We start from the raw sequence: 15663 nt of genomic DNA on the forward strand, positions 1-15663 counted from the left end.
CTCTAAGAGCAAATATTAGGTTTTAATTTCATTAAATTCTAAATGACCTAGTAATTTTAAATTTCAAAGGCTATGTTTTTAATTTAGGTCCTTCAAACATGATGTGAGGGGAAATGCCCGAGCCATGATGAAACTGATGAACAGCGCTGAAGTCGCAAAACATTCTTTGTCAACCTTAGGAAGTGCCAATTGTTTCCTTGACTCATTATATGAAGGTCAAGATTTTGATTGCAATGTGTCTAGGTAAAACTGAAGTTCAAAAAACTTTAAATCATTCCAAGAGCATCTTATGTGGGTATGATTTTCTCACCTTAAACTTTTTGTTTGTTGAGGTTTATTAGCCATCTATGAGAGGGGAACTTTACTGTCCTTCCTTTTGGGGTTCAATTTTTGTCAGACTAAGTAGCTGTTCCCAAAGTAATTACATCAGTTTTGATTCTTGCCCAGTTATTTTAAGTTTCAATTAGTACTGTGTAGAAAAAAGACATCTTAGGGGCTGGGGATGTGGCTCAAGCGGTAGCATGCTCGCCTGGCATGCGTGCGGCCCGGGTTCGATCCTCAGCACCACATACAAATAAAGATGTGTCTGCCAAGAACTAAAAAATAAATATTAAAATTCTCCCTCTCTTCTCTCTTCTCTCTTCTCTCTCTCTCTCTCTTTAAAAACAAAAAAAAAAGAAAAAAGAAAAGGCATCCTAGATCTTTTAAAGAGAGTTAACATGAAATTTGAAATTTGAATTTCTTTTTCTTTTTTGGTACTGAGGATTGAACTCAGGGGCACTTAACCACTGAGCCATATCCCAATCCTATATGGAGTGTCTCCTGTTTCAATATTACTTAATAGTTAGCATTGTATAGCAAGCTGTATATTAAATATTTGGATTAACTAGTTGAATCCTCATATCAGCCCTATGAGATAGCTACTATTATCTTTCTCATTTTACACATGGGGAAGCAGAAACAGGTTTCATTACTTGCCTAAGGTGATACAGTTAGGAAGTGATGGGCCTGGGATTCAATCCAGGCACTTTGAGTCTAAAATTTATGCTCTTCAACTGTTAACAGTAAAAATTGATGTCTCTCTTGTTTTTGTTTACTCTGTCCATCATCATTAATATTTTACATGTTTTATTTTTCACCCTCTGCTGGTGATTGAACCTAGAGCCTCACACATGCTAGGCAAGAACTCTACCATTAAACTACATCCCTAGCCCTAGTATTTTACATTTTAATAGCTTTTATGAGACTTAGTATAGATTTAGTGTACATAAAACAGTTTTTAATAGCCATATCTTTTACATAATCTAAAACATTGCATACAAGTGATTGCATTGTACTTTGGACATTGCCCCAGTCTTTCATATTGAGTGTTTATTAATAGTAATAATAGCCATCTTTAGTTAGCCTATTGAAATCTCCCAAAAATTTGGCAGGTGACTTTCAAACATAGTAAAACCCTGAAGTGTTGCTGCATTGTATAATTTTTAAGATTCTACTCACTATGTTTGTTTACTTTCTTTTTCTGTTTTTCCTAATTGAGTTTTAGTGCTGCCTAATACAATAGCCACTAACCACCCATGGCTATTTAATCAGGAAAAGAATAACATTAAAAATGTAGTTCTTTGGTACCACTAGCTACAGTTTGAGTACTTAGTAGTGCTTTGTGGCTAGTGATTAGCTGAATGTTCTGTTGGGCAGCACTTGTTCTAGGGTAAAAACAGATTTTAAGCCATGCCCCAAAATACAGAGACGGTGTTAATTAAATTGAATAGATACTTTGTGGGTAGATTATGTATTTTCAGGATGCCCTAAAGTTAAGTTTGTCAAAGTACTCAGTATGTGTTTGCTTATTAATATCAGCAATTAATTAAGAAGAGGGAATTTATAACTTTTCATTAAGGAAATTATGCTCTTAGAGTATGTTTAATATCTGTACATAACACGAGTTTTAAAATCATTCATCTACAATTAAGAAGTTAACTTCTCAGTGCAAAAGGACTGAGGTTCAACTGAGATTATAATGAAAAACAATTTTAATGCTTTAACATATAAAAATAGCAAAAATTTCCTAATGATGGTTTGATTAGGGTCAATAGGCTTATTGTTGTGAATGCTCCAATTTGGTATTTATTCTTAGATTTTTTTTTTTTTTTGAAAGCTTATAAATAGACCATAGGCATGAGAGCTTTCCACCTGGATTTGATGTTAAATATTTTTATAAACATCTAGATAAATAACTTAAATACACACACACCCATGACATTGCACTGTTTAATAAATACCTTACTCTTGATTGTAAACCTATCATTCCAAAACTATCACATTAAATTTTGGCATTATTCTTCACAAAAAAGTAAGTTTGATTATATTAAGCCTTTACTTTTTGTGTTTTTCTTCTCTATGTGTGTGTTCACATGTGTATTCATGTACAGAGCAAGATTTGAGCTTCTTTGTTCTCCTCTTTTTAATAAATGTATAGAAGCAATACGAGAACTCTTAGATCAAAGTGGATTTACAGCAGATGATATCAACAAGGTAATACATTTATGTTTTCTTTTAGGAATAGTTTCAGATTTGAAATTTAGAAAATAGCTCTTGGGAAAAAAAATAGCTCTTGGTACAGAAAAGTATTTTTATGCTTGTACTTTCAGAGTTTTTGTTAACGAATAAATAAGCTTTGTTGAACTTAGATTAATGACTCTGGTGATCTCTAATTATGCAGATAGATTATATATATATATATATATTTTTTTTCTTCCCTTCCAGTTTCCCAGAAAGGAATAATTCCTTTCTAGTATAGTTTTTTTTGAAAGCATGCTATATGCCTGGCACTGTTTTTAAGTACTTTACATACATTTACTTGTTGACTACTTACCAACAACTCTGTGAGGTAGGCACTGTTATATATCCCCATTTTATAAGTAGAGGCACTGAGGTACAGAAATTGAGTGACTTGCTGATGCAGTTAGTAATAGTAGAGCCAAGATTTATCATTCCTGAGCCTGCCCTTAAATTGTACACCATATCACATCTGTTTATTTGCTTAGGAAAGAATTTTGATATTTTTTAAAACATGCAGATTGTTTAGTTTTTATTTCTTCCCCCAAATTATTTCTGTCTTTTGATAATTTTTTATAAACTTAAAATGTTTTTTAATGATTTCATTATTAAAGTAATAATTATTCATATAAGAAAATTCAGAAAATACCAAAATCCAACCCATATTATATTACAAAATATTTAGAATTTGCATGCATAGGTTTGTTTGCTAGCCGTGGTTTTTTGAATAATAGTTCAAATTTTATACGGACAAAATTTTTGAATGTCAGTTTTTTTTCCTAAAATGCAGTCAGTTTCTTTCTCCATATACCTGTATAATTCTCATAAACATGTTTTGAAAAAGGTTATTAATATCCTAAGAAAGGAAAGGCACCATGAATTGTCTTACTGTTCTTTTGTGGACACGTAGGTTGTGACTTTTCCTCCCCTGTGACAGAATGATGCCTTTGGACACAGGCCTTTACCATGTTTGATATTATCTCTTCCAGTAGATTCTTACAGTAAAATTACTGGGTCAAAAGTATAATTAGTTTAAGACTATTTTTACCTCAAGTTACTTTCTAAGAGAATTGAATTAACTATTTATGCAACACTGTAACCTTGCTGACACTAAACTTTATCATTTAAAGATAAATTTCCAGTTGCTTGTTGAAACAAAAAAGGTATCTATTTTGTTGATTACTAGATTATTATTATTATTATTTTGAGTACCAGGGATTGATTTTAGGGGCCCTCGACCACTGAGCCACATCCTCAGCCCTATTTTGTATTTTATCTAGAAAAAGGAGTTCACTGAATTGCTTAGTGCCTCACTTTTGCTGAGGCTGGCTTTGAACTTGAAATCCTCCTGCCTCAGCCTCCTGAGCCTCTGGGATTACAGGTGTACATTACTGCGCCTAGTTGATTGCTAGATGAGTTTTTAAATGTTTATTTGATTTTGTATTTCCTTGTGTGTAAAATTCATTTTATATTCTTCATCTAATTTAATTTAAATCACAATACTTTTAAAAACATTGGGGGGATATTTTATATAGTCAGAGTTTTAACTATCATTTACTATAATCTTCTTTTGAGACATGTTCCTTGCTGTTCTATTTTGACTCTGTCATGGAAAAGAATATTTGAAATACAGAAAGTTTCATTTGTCAGTTTAAATCTATTGATCTATTACTCTGATTTCTTCAACTGCTTTGTTTTACTGTATGATAAACAAAAATACTATTTTAACTTGTCTATAGTTTGAAAGTTTTTATATTTTTAGCTTTTTTGCTGTATTCTATATGATGGAAATTTCTAACTGATTTCTGCAAATCAGTTCAATAAGTATTGGGGACTGTTTTGACACTTGTAATATCCCAAGCATTGTGCTAGCTTAAAGGCTAATGATGGGTGACAGGAGAGAAGCATGAGAATAATAGTGTAAGACAGCAATGGAGAAGGTGTGGCCTCACCTGCCTGAATTGGAGTCCTCCAGTTGTGATAGTTCTGGACTAGGCAAATCACTTTATTTCCTGAGGCCTTCTTTTCTTCTTTAGAAGTAAGTAGTATAACTTATTGAATAGGATTATTATTATTTTTTTAATTATAATTAATTTTATTTTTATTTTTTTTATTGGTTGTTCAAAACCTTACAAAGCTATTGACATATCATATTTCAAACATTAGTTTCAAGTGAGTTATAAACTCCCATTTTTACCCCAAATACAGATTGCAGAATCACATCGGTTACACATCCACATTTTTACATATTGCCATACTAGTGACTGTTGTATTCTGCTACCTTTCCTATCCTCTACTATCCCCCCTCCCCCCATCTTCTCTTTCTATCCCATCTATTATAATTCATTTCTCTCCTTGTTTTTTTTTTTCCAATTCCCCTCACAACCTCTTATATGTAGTTTTTTATAACAATGAGGGTCTCCCTCCATTACCATGCAATTTCCCTTTTCTCTCCCTTTCCCTCCCACCTCGTGTCTCTGTTTAATGTCAATATTTTCTTCCTGCTCTTCCTCCCTGCTCTATTCTTAGTTGCTCTCATTATATCAAAGAAGACATTTGGTATATTTTTTTTAGGGATTGGCTAGCTTCAAATAAGCATAATCTGTTCTAGTGCCATCCATTTCCCTGCGAATTCCATGATTTTGTCATTTTTTAGTGCTGCGTAATACTCCATGGCGTATAAATACCACATTTTTTTAATCCATTCATCCATTGAAGGGCATCTGGGTTGGTTCCACAGTCTAGGTATTGTGAATTGTGCTGCTGTGAACATCGATGTGGCAGTATCCCTGTAGTACGCTCTTTTAAGGTCTTCAGGGAATAGTCCGAGTAGGGCAATAGCTGGGTCAAATGGTGGTTCCATTCCCAGCCTTCCCAGGAATCTCCATACTGCTTTCCAAATTGGCTGCATCAATTTGCAGTCCCACCAGCAATGTACAAGAGTACCCTTTTCCCCACATCCTCTCCAGCACTTGTTGTTGTTTGACTTCATAATGGCTGCCAATCTTACTGGAGTGAGATGGTATCTTAGGGTAGTTTTGATTTGCATTTCTCTGACTGCTAGAGATGGTGAGCATTTTTTCATGTACTTGTTGATTGATTGTATGTCCTTCTCTGAGAAGTGTCTGTTCAGGTCCTTGGCCCATTTGTTGATTGGGTTATTTGTTGTCTTATTGTCTAATTTTTTGAGTTCTTTGTATACTCTGGATATTAGGGCTCTATCTGAAGTGTGAGGAGTAAAAATTTGTTCCGAGGATGTAGGCTCCCTATTTACTTCTCTTATTGTTTCTCTTGCTGTGAAAAAACTTTTTAGCTTAAGTAAGTCCCATTTGTTGATTCTTTTTATTAACTCTTGTGCTATGGGTGTCCTATTAAGGAATTTGGAGCCCGACCCCACAATATGTAGATGGAAGCCAACTTTTTCTTCTATCATACGCAGAGTCTCTGATTTGATATCAAGGTCCTTGATCCATTTTGAGTTGACTTTTGTGCGTGGTGAGAGGAGGGGATTCAGATTCATTTTGTTGCATATGGATTTCCAGTTTTCCCAGCTCCATTTGTTGAAGATGCTATCCTTCCTCCATTGCATGCTTTTAGCCCCTTTATCAAATATAAGATAGTTGTAACTTTGTGGATTAGTCTCTGTATCCTCTATTCTGTACCATTGGTCCACCCGCCTGTTTTGGTACCAGTACCATGCTGTTTTTGTTACTATTGCTCTGTAATATAGTTTGAAATCTGGTATTGCTATACCACCTGATTCACACTTCCTGCTTAGAATTGCTTTTGCTATTCTGGGTCTTTTATTTTTCCATATGAATTTCATGATTGCTTTATCTATTTCTACAAGCAATGCCATTGGGATTTTGATTGGCAGTGCATTAAACCTATAGAGAACTTTTGGTAATATCGCCATTTTGATGATGTTAGTTCTGACTATCCATGAACAGGGTATATTTTTCCATCTTCTAAGATCTTCTTCTACTTCTCTTTTTAGGGTTCTGTAGTTTTCATTGTATAAATCTTTCACCTCTTTTGTTAGGTTGATTCCCAAGTATTTTATTTATTTTTTTTGAGGATATTGTGAATGGAGTGTTTTTCCTCATCTCCGTTTCAGAAGTTTTGTCGCTGATATACAGAAATGCCTTTGATTTGTGCGTGTTGATTTTATATCCTGCCACTTTGCTGAATTCATTTATTAGTTCTAGTAGTTTTTCTGTAGACCCTTTTAGATCTTCTAGGTATAGAATCATGTCGACCGCAAATAGTGATAATTTAAGTTCTTCTTTTCCAATTTTTATGCCTTTAATTTCTTTCGTTTGTCTAATTGCTCTGGCCAGTGTTTCCAGGACTATGTTGAACAGAAGTGGTGATAGAGGGCATCCCTGTCTTGTTCCAGATTTTAGATGGAATGCCTTCAATTTTTCTCCATTCAGAATGATGCTAGCCTGGGGCTTAGCATAGATAGCTTTTACAATATCAAGGTAAGTTCCTGTTATCCTTAGTTTTTCTAATGTTTTGAACATAAAGGGATGCTGTACTTTGTCGAATGCTTTTTCTGCATCTATCGAGATGATCATATGGTTCTTGTCTTTAAGTGTATTGATGTGGTGAATAACATTTATTGATTTCCGTATATTGAACCATCCTTGCATCCCAGGGATGAATCCTACTTGATCATGGTGCACAATTTTTTTGATGTGCCTTTGTATCCGATTCGCCAGAATTTTATTGAGGATTTTTGCATCTAGGTTCATCAGAGATATTGGTCTGTAGTTTTCTTTCTTTGAGGTGTCTTTGTCTGGTTTCGGAATCAATGTGATGTTGGCCTCATAGAATGAATTTGGAAGAGCTCCTTCTTTTTCTATTTCCTGGAATAACTTGAAAAGTATTGGTATTAATTCTTCTTTAAAGGTTTTGTAAAACTCCGCTGTATACCCATCCGGTCCTGGGCTTTTCTTGGTTGGTAGTCTTTTGATTGCTTCTTCAATTTCATCCATTGATATTGGTCTGTTCAAATTGTGTGTGTCCTCCTGACTCAGTCTGGGCAAATCATATGTCTTAAGAAATTTATCGATGTCTTCACTATCTTCTATTTTATTGGAATATTGGTTTTCAAAATAATTTCTAATTGTTTTCTTTATTTCTGTAGCATCTGTTGTGATATTGCCTTTTTCATCCCTTATGTTAGTAATTTGAGTTCTCTCTCTTCTTCTCTTCATTAGCATGGCTAAGGGGCTGTCAATCTTGTTTATTTTTTCAAAGAACCAACTTTTAGTTTTGTTAATTTTTTCAATAGTTTCTTTTGTTTCAATTTCGTTGATTTCTGCTCTGATTTTAATTATTTCTTGCTTTCTGCCGCATTTGCTGTTGTTTTGCTCTTCCTTTTCTAGGGCTTTGAGATGAAGTGTGAGCTCATTTATTTGTTGGTTTTTCCTTTTTTTGAGGAATGACCTCGAGGCGATGAATTTCCCTCTTAAAACTGCTTTCATTGTGTCCCATAGATTCCGGTAGGTTGTGTCTGTATTTTCATTTATCTCTAAGAATTTTTTGATTTCCTCCTTTATGTCTTCTTTAACCCCTTGATCGTTCAGTAACATATTGTTCATTTTCCATGTGATATTGGATTTTCCCTTCCTTCTTTTATCATTAATTTCCAGTTTCATTCCATTATGATTAGTTAAAATGCATGGTATTATCTCCACCCCTTTATATTTATTGAGGGTTGACCTATGGCATAATATATGGTCTATTTTTGAGAAGGATGCATGTGCTGCTGAGAAAAATGTATATCCATTTGATGATGGTTGATATATTCTATATATGTCAGTTAAGTCTAGGTTATTGATTGTGGTATTGAGTTCTATAGTTTCTTTATTCAACTTTTGCTTGGAGGATCTGTCCAATGGTGAGAGAGGTGTGTTGAAGTCACCTATAATTATTGTGTTGTGGTCTATTTGATTCTTGAACTTGAGGAGAATTTGTTTTATGAACTTCGCAGCACCATTATTTGGTGCATAAATATTGATAATTGTTATATCTTGTTGTTTAATGGTTCCTTTTAACAGTATATAATGTCCTTCCTTATCCCTTTGGATTAATTTAGTCTTGAAGTCGATTTTATTCGATATGAGGATGGCCACCCCTGCTTGCTTGCGAGGACCCTGTGCGTGGTATATTTTTTCCCAACCTTTCACCTTCAGCCTGTGTACATCTTTTCCAGTCAGGTGTGTCTCCTGGAGGCAGCATATTGTTGGATTTGTTTTTTTAATCCATGTTACCAGCCTATGTCGCTTTATTGGAGTGTTTAAACCATTAATGTTTAGAGTTAGTATTGATATATGGTTTGTACTTCCAGCCATGTTTGATTATTTATCTTTTTTTTTTTTTAATTTCGTTTGTTTCTCCATGATTAGCTTTCCCCCGTCTGTCTGTCTTTACTGAGGTACTTCCCACTGTTGGCTTTGGTTATTGTTTTTCATTTCTTCCTTGTGAAGTGTTTTGCTCAAGATACTTTGCAATGCTGGTTTTCTGGCTGCAAATTCTTTTTTTGTTTATCGTGAAAGATTTTTATTTCGTTGTCTTATCTGAAGTTTAATTTTGCTGGATACAGAATTCTTGGTTGGCATCCATTGTCTTTCAGTGTTTGAAATACGTTGTTCCAGGATCTTCTCGCTTTCAGCGTCTGAGTTGAAAAGTCCGTTGTTAACCTTATTGGTTTACTCCTGAATGTAATCTTTCTCTTTTCTCTTGTAGCTTTTAATATTTTCTCTTTGTTCTGTATATTGGATATCTTCATAACAATGTGTCTTGGTGTTGATCTACTATGATTTTGTATGCTCGGTGTCCTGTATGCATCTACAATTTGTATATCTGTTTCCTTTTTTTTTCTGGAAAGTTTTCTGTAATTATTTCATTTAGAAGATTACTCATTCCCCTGGTCTGAATCTCTATCCCTTCCTCTATCCCAATGACTCTTAAATTTGGTTTGTTTATATTATCACATATCTCTTGTAAGTTTCTCTTGTGATGTTTAACCAGCCTATCTGAGTTGGCTAGACTCTTTTCAAGATGATATATTTTGTCTTCATTATCGGACGTTCTGTCTTCTACTTTCTCCACTCTATTAGTGATACTCTAATTTGAGATTTTAATTTGGTTCATAATTTCCTTCATTTCTAAGATTATTGTTTTATTCTTTTTTATAATCTCTATCTCCTGATAAAGATGCTTAACTTCTTCTTTTATCTGTTTATGTAATTCATTCTCAATGTGTTCTCTCGCTGCTTGAATTTGCTGTCTCGTATCCTCTTTAAGGTTCCATTCCATCTGTCTAAGGTGTTCCCTGAGTTCTTTATATGACCATTTTTCTGATGACTCTATGTCGTCCTGAATATTTAGGCTGTCCTGCATTGTTTGTACTCCTTTTCTTCCTTGCTTTTTCATACTACTCATTTTGCTTCTTGTTCTGTTTGACTATTGAGTTACTGTCTACTCCTGTAAATTTATTTGATGTTTGTGAGGAAAGGTATTAGCAGGGAAGGGAAGAAATCACCAAAGAGAATGAGAGTAAGCAGGTAGAATTCAAGGAAGGGGGAATAAGAGAATTGAAAAGAAATGGAAAGACAGAAGAAAAGAAGAAAGAGAAAGAAAAAATAGAAAATTAAAAAGAATTTTTTAAAAAAATAATAGTAATAATAGAGATGAGGATTAAAATTAAAAAATGAAATAAAATGAATTTAAAAAAATTTTTTTTAAAACAACAACAACAACAACAACAAAATTTAATAAATGCGGTCTTAGAGTCCGATTCACTATTCTTCCATTAGGTGGAGCTGTGCCCACCGGGCTAAGCTTCTCCTCTCAGTAGGCGGGAGCCTGTCACTGTGTAGCAGCTTTTCCTCCCCGACTGGGCGGGTCCGCTCACCTGTAACGCTCACCACAATACTGGCTACATGCCAGGTCTGCTGCTCCTGTGAGCCCTGTTTTCATGGACACCTGGGCACACTCTCCCTGTTTGCCATTCCCTCGGACCCTGAGTGAAGAGCCGGACGGGTGGGGCGCGTTTGTCCGTTTACCGTGTGGGCGGGGCCTTTCGCAGAGCCCGGTGGGCGGGAGTTGTTCACAGGAGCGGGGGTGGGGGGTCGTCGTTTGCAGTGCTGAACCAGCTGGGGTGTTGTTTGCAGCGCCAAAACTCCTGAGGCAGTTCACAGAGCCAGGCCCGAAAAGGCCCAGTCAGGCCGCGGCCGTTTGTATGTTCGCTGCAGTTCGGCGGCGGCCGGCGGGATTGTGCCCCTGGTCCGCGTTGCAGAGATTCACTCGCCTGAGACAAACTGACCCCTCAAACAGACTTACTATTTCCTGGCAGGTCTCCTTTCAGCGGAATTTTGCTAGATGTTCCTCAGCAGGTCGCATGTAGGTGTATTTATAGGTCTCTCTGATCCCGTTACTGCGGAGGTATTGAAAGTGCTGCCTGCTCACCAGCTGCCATGTTCTCTCTCCTGAATAGGATTATTACAAGGAATAAACAATAACATTTATAGTACAGTGTGGGGCATACTGATCAATTAGTGTCAGTTGTCTTTCCAGGACTAAGAACATTGTTAAAGATTCCATCTCCTAAAAACAAGCTTTTGAAAATTTAAAAACATGAAATTGTGTCTTTAGTTTGTTTACTTTGCTATAGTAACTAAACAGCCCTCAATTTTCTGTGGTTTTCTAGAACAAACTTTTTTTTTTCCTCACTTAGGTTGCATGTCGGCAGTGTGGCAGGTGACTGGAAGTCTGCTGCCATGGTTCTGTTCCCTTTGCTGCTTAATCTCAGCCCTAGGATATAGGAGCAGCTATCTGGGACACAAAATTCTCATGGGAAAGGGCAGGAGGGATAACACTTAAGAACACATTACTATTTTTAATGCTTTTCTTTAGATATGTATGACAGTGCGTTCATATTCAATTCATGGCTAGGCCTGACAGCCAGGCCAGGAAGTATCCCCTACCTACAAAGTCAGGTAATAGGCAGAGATGGATAATCCTCTTACAGCATAGGGGTAATGAGTGATTGAGCTTCACATGCACTAAAACATTTAATCTTCACAAAAGCACCAGGATGTAGGAAATAGTTATCTGCATTTTCAGATGAGGAAACTAGGTTTCCCCAAAGGCTAAGCAGTTAGCTCACAGCTATAAGGCTGGCATGTCAGGACTGGGATTCAGGCAGTCTGCCTCTAGAAGTTGTGTTCTTGATGCTTGTGCCCATTGCTGGCTAGTTTTAGTATTTATAGATGTAGTCTTAGGAACAATTGTTTTTTTTTCCAGAAGGAATCCTCTGTTCTCTTGCTTCAGAAGAATGGGTTTGATTTCTGGCCTGAGGACAGAGAGCATTAGGGTTCTTTCTTTTTTGAATATGCACTTTCCCTTCTTCCCCATGTTTTCAGCACCTTGTGACTCCCCTGCTAGCTGCTGTACATTTGTTTCTAAGTTCCCATAACTATGGAATAATATGCTGTAGCCACTTTCTGGGTCAAAGGAAAGGTCTTATGGGTCCAATCACTGCATGTGAAAACAACCCCAGCCCTGTGTTTGATTCTGTGCCTTGCCCTTGGTTTTGGTGGGTACTTCTGAGCACCAGTTCATTCTGCAATGCTGAGTCAAACCACCCTACTTCTCTCAGGTTATTTTCAAGTTCATCTGCTTTAAAATAATTACCTCTTCCCTTCCAGCTTCCAAAATTTGTTGAAATCTTTAACTCAAGCTCTTTCTTACTTTGCCCTTCTACTTTTATACCTTCTTACTGTCAGATTAGTAGGCTTATGGAAGGGTGCATAGAAAAATGGATGTGGTTAAACCCTGCATTTTACGACAAAGCTCCCAGATTCTACAACTGCAATTTTAATAGCTCCATAGGATTTTGTTGCATTGATGTACCATAGTTTAAAAACTAATTCTTTATATTAGCTATGTAGGTTATTTTAGTTTTATATTTTATAAATGGCAGTCTTTGCAACTTTGTGATCATACTAATTTCCTTGAATTAAAATTTAGCTAGCGTAAAATTCCAGATGTTAAGACTTTTAATATTTGTTATCAAATTGCTCACCAAAAAGCAGTTTACTTTTTGAGTAGATGTGAACCTTCATTATTATTATTTTCATTTTTAAATTCGCTATTTGTACATCTTTATTTTGAAAGTGCTTTAGAATTACTTTTTCAACTTTTTATGTAAAATCTCATTGTGGTACAGTTGCATAAAGTCTGTAAAATAATTTTGGGATAATATAACAACTATACAGTATCTAGTTTTCCTAACCACAAAGTTGGTATCCCTTTCTATTCAAATCTTACAAAATATTTTTTTAAACTTTGTGTTTTCTTAATATTAATTATTAAGAAAAGTCTTTTTGTTAAGACTTCTGTGGAATTTATTGGTATTACGAATATGTTTTTTATAATTTTATTTTGTAATTTGTTTTTGCTGATAAATGGGATACCTGTTTGTTTTCTTTATCTTCCATTTTGCCATTTTGTGAACTCTTTGGATTGATGATTTTTAATGAAACCTTCTGAATTTTCTGGGCATACATCCAAATTTATTTACTAATTAACCCACAATATTAAGCATACTTATTTTATGCTAGACAGGTTCTGGACACCTGGGATACAGTAGTAAATGTAACAAAATCATTGCCCTTTTAGAACTGATATTATACTAAGGATATAAAGTTAATAAATAAACAGCTGAGAAAATAATGCCTCCAGTTTTGATAAGAAAGATAAAGTAGGATAAGGCCCTACCTAGTGACAAAGTGTATTATTTTCAGATCAGATTCCCAGAACAAGCCATGTGAATGTCTGTCAGTGTCCCAGGCAGAGGAACAGCAGGTTGGGAGCATGCATGGTGGGTTTAAGGAGCAGCAGGAGGTAGTGTGGGTGGAAGAGAATAACTGAATAGGGAGAGTGGGGATTGCTGAACCTGGCAAGGAAGTAGGGAGTACACCACCAGAAGAACCTGGGCAACAGCTTGAAGAGTACATTGTAGTCTGTATTTAGGGAAAGAGGTCTGGGCTTGAGATATGTGTTTGTCAGCACATGCTACTTAGAGCCACCAAGCAGAATGAGATCACCTGCACACCAAGCACAGAACCACTTTAGAGGAGAGACCCCAAGACCAAGCCCCAGGCCTGAGATTAGTTGATAGAAGAGAATCAGCACAGGGGATTTAGGACCAGTCTACTAGGGAAGAATCAGCAAGTAAGGGAGGGAAAGAGCAACTATTCTGTGCAGGCAGGTGAGACCTGGTGGTTGATTATTGGGCTTGGCAATGTGGGATGACTAAGTATAAGAGCAGTTGTAGTAGATCTGTGCAGATAAATGCCTTCCTAATGTGAGTTTACTATAGAATAGAAGGTATCCTGTGGAGATAATAAGTATTGGAGTCTGTCTTTAGAAGCTGCCATTATAAGGGCAGCAGGAACATGTGGTAGGCTAGGGGTGTCAGGAAAGATTGTATCTTTAAGTGATAATGCTTCTCTCTCTCCATTTTGTTGACTTTATTTCTGTTTTATATTTAATCACTGTGATCAGAATGTAAGTACTTTTGTTGATACTGGACATACTCCTTTTGTTCTTTTTATTAAGGACATGCTACTAATCTTTTACCAGCAAATATGATTCCTGGTAACCATTTTGAAATGGATTTTCTTTATCTAATGAAGATAGAATTTCCTGGTGAGCATGGTGACACATGCCTGTAATGCCAGCCAGGCCAAGGCAGGAGTATCAAAAGTCCATGGCCAGTCTCAACAACTTATTGAGAACCTGTCTCAAAAAAATAAAAGGGTATGGGGATGTAGCTTAGGGGTAAAGTACCTTGGAGTTCTATTCCCAATAAGGGTTGGAGGTGGGTGGGAAGGACATTTCCTTTTTTCCTATTTTTAAAAGAATTTTAATATGAAATAGGTATAGAGTTTTTACAAAGGTATTTTTGGACACCAAAATACATGGTTTTCTTCCCATTTGTCTTAAAGCTATGCAATGAATTATTAATGATTTTGTAAGGTTGTATTCCTGGGATGGATGTTACTTGGTTATGAGGAATTATTTTGTTATTTTAATTTCTGTGATAATTTCTTATTTTCACAAAATTTATGCTAAGTTAGCAAAAAAGAATTAGATGACCCGTTTTAGAAGTCTATCTTATCCATATTGTCTGAACAAAATGGCCCCTTTTAACATATGGTTCAAAGAATAGTTGTCCTGTGGTGGTGGTGGGGCTCCGCTTTTTAATTACTGTATTCTAAGAATGTGCTGGAATTGCTCAACTCCTGTGCATGCCCTCATCCCTGGATGAGGAGCTATCAGTGGCTTTTTTTGATCCATCTACTCAACAGTTGGTCCCAAGTCTGCCACATCTGGACAGTCAGAGGCATATGGCTGAGCCTCAAGGAGACTGTAACCTGGGCTTGGTCCTTTTCTAATGTTTTCTCTCCCCCTCTCTCTTCTACACATATATCGTGATCTGTGCATCAATGTTCAGCCTCTTCTAAGGACATGACACTATATGCAGAGACTATGCTTCCCTCTTTCTGCTCTCTCTCTTTAGAAAAAAAGTCATATGAAACCCTCAAAGAAATAGGGGGTTTAATCCATTTTGATTCAAGTGCTTGAACTTACTTAGAATGACAAAATTGTATAATATATGATTTTTTTTTTTTTTACTCAATACCTCGAAGCCAAAACATCCACACTTTTACTTTTCTTTTTTTCCCCTTTTTGCATTTTTTTTAACTTGAAATTTAAAACATGACCTCCATTATCAGGCAATTGTATTTTAACCCTTTTATACCCAGTTGAGTTGGTAGTTCCTGGCAGTTTTTTTCTTTCTACACCCCAAAACTGAATTCACTTTCATGCCTGAGGCTAGTGATGTCTTTCATTTGCATTTTCTTTATTTTAAGAATAACCAGAATAACCTCTGATAATTGTTATTTTCCTTTTTTTTTTCTTTTTTTTGGTACCAGAGCTTGAACCCAGGGCTATTTTACCACTGAGCTACATCCCCACCTCTTTTTGAGATAAGTTTCACTAAGTACTTAGGACTTCACT

At 35.9% G+C, this 15663-nt stretch overlaps 1 protein-coding gene across 3 annotated transcripts in view; it reads left to right on the top strand.

Annotated features, from left to right (window-relative positions):
* Hspa14 (heat shock protein family A (Hsp70) member 14) overlaps nucleotides 1–15663 on the top strand; it is a 37133-nt gene that overhangs the window by 16057 nt on the left and 5413 nt on the right. For all 3 annotated transcript variants that reach the window (XM_026410262.2, XM_026410263.2, XM_026410264.2), the window contains 2 exons: nucleotides 88–243; nucleotides 2433–2535. In XM_026410262.2, coding sequence (XP_026266047.1) covers nucleotides 88–243; nucleotides 2433–2535 — 259 coding nt within the window. The remainder of the gene's footprint in view (nucleotides 1–87; nucleotides 244–2432; nucleotides 2536–15663) is intronic.

This window comes from Urocitellus parryii, chromosome 9, assembly GCF_045843805.1.
Source record: "Urocitellus parryii isolate mUroPar1 chromosome 9, mUroPar1.hap1, whole genome shotgun sequence".
Lineage (NCBI taxonomy): Eukaryota > Metazoa > Chordata > Mammalia > Rodentia > Sciuridae > Urocitellus > Urocitellus parryii.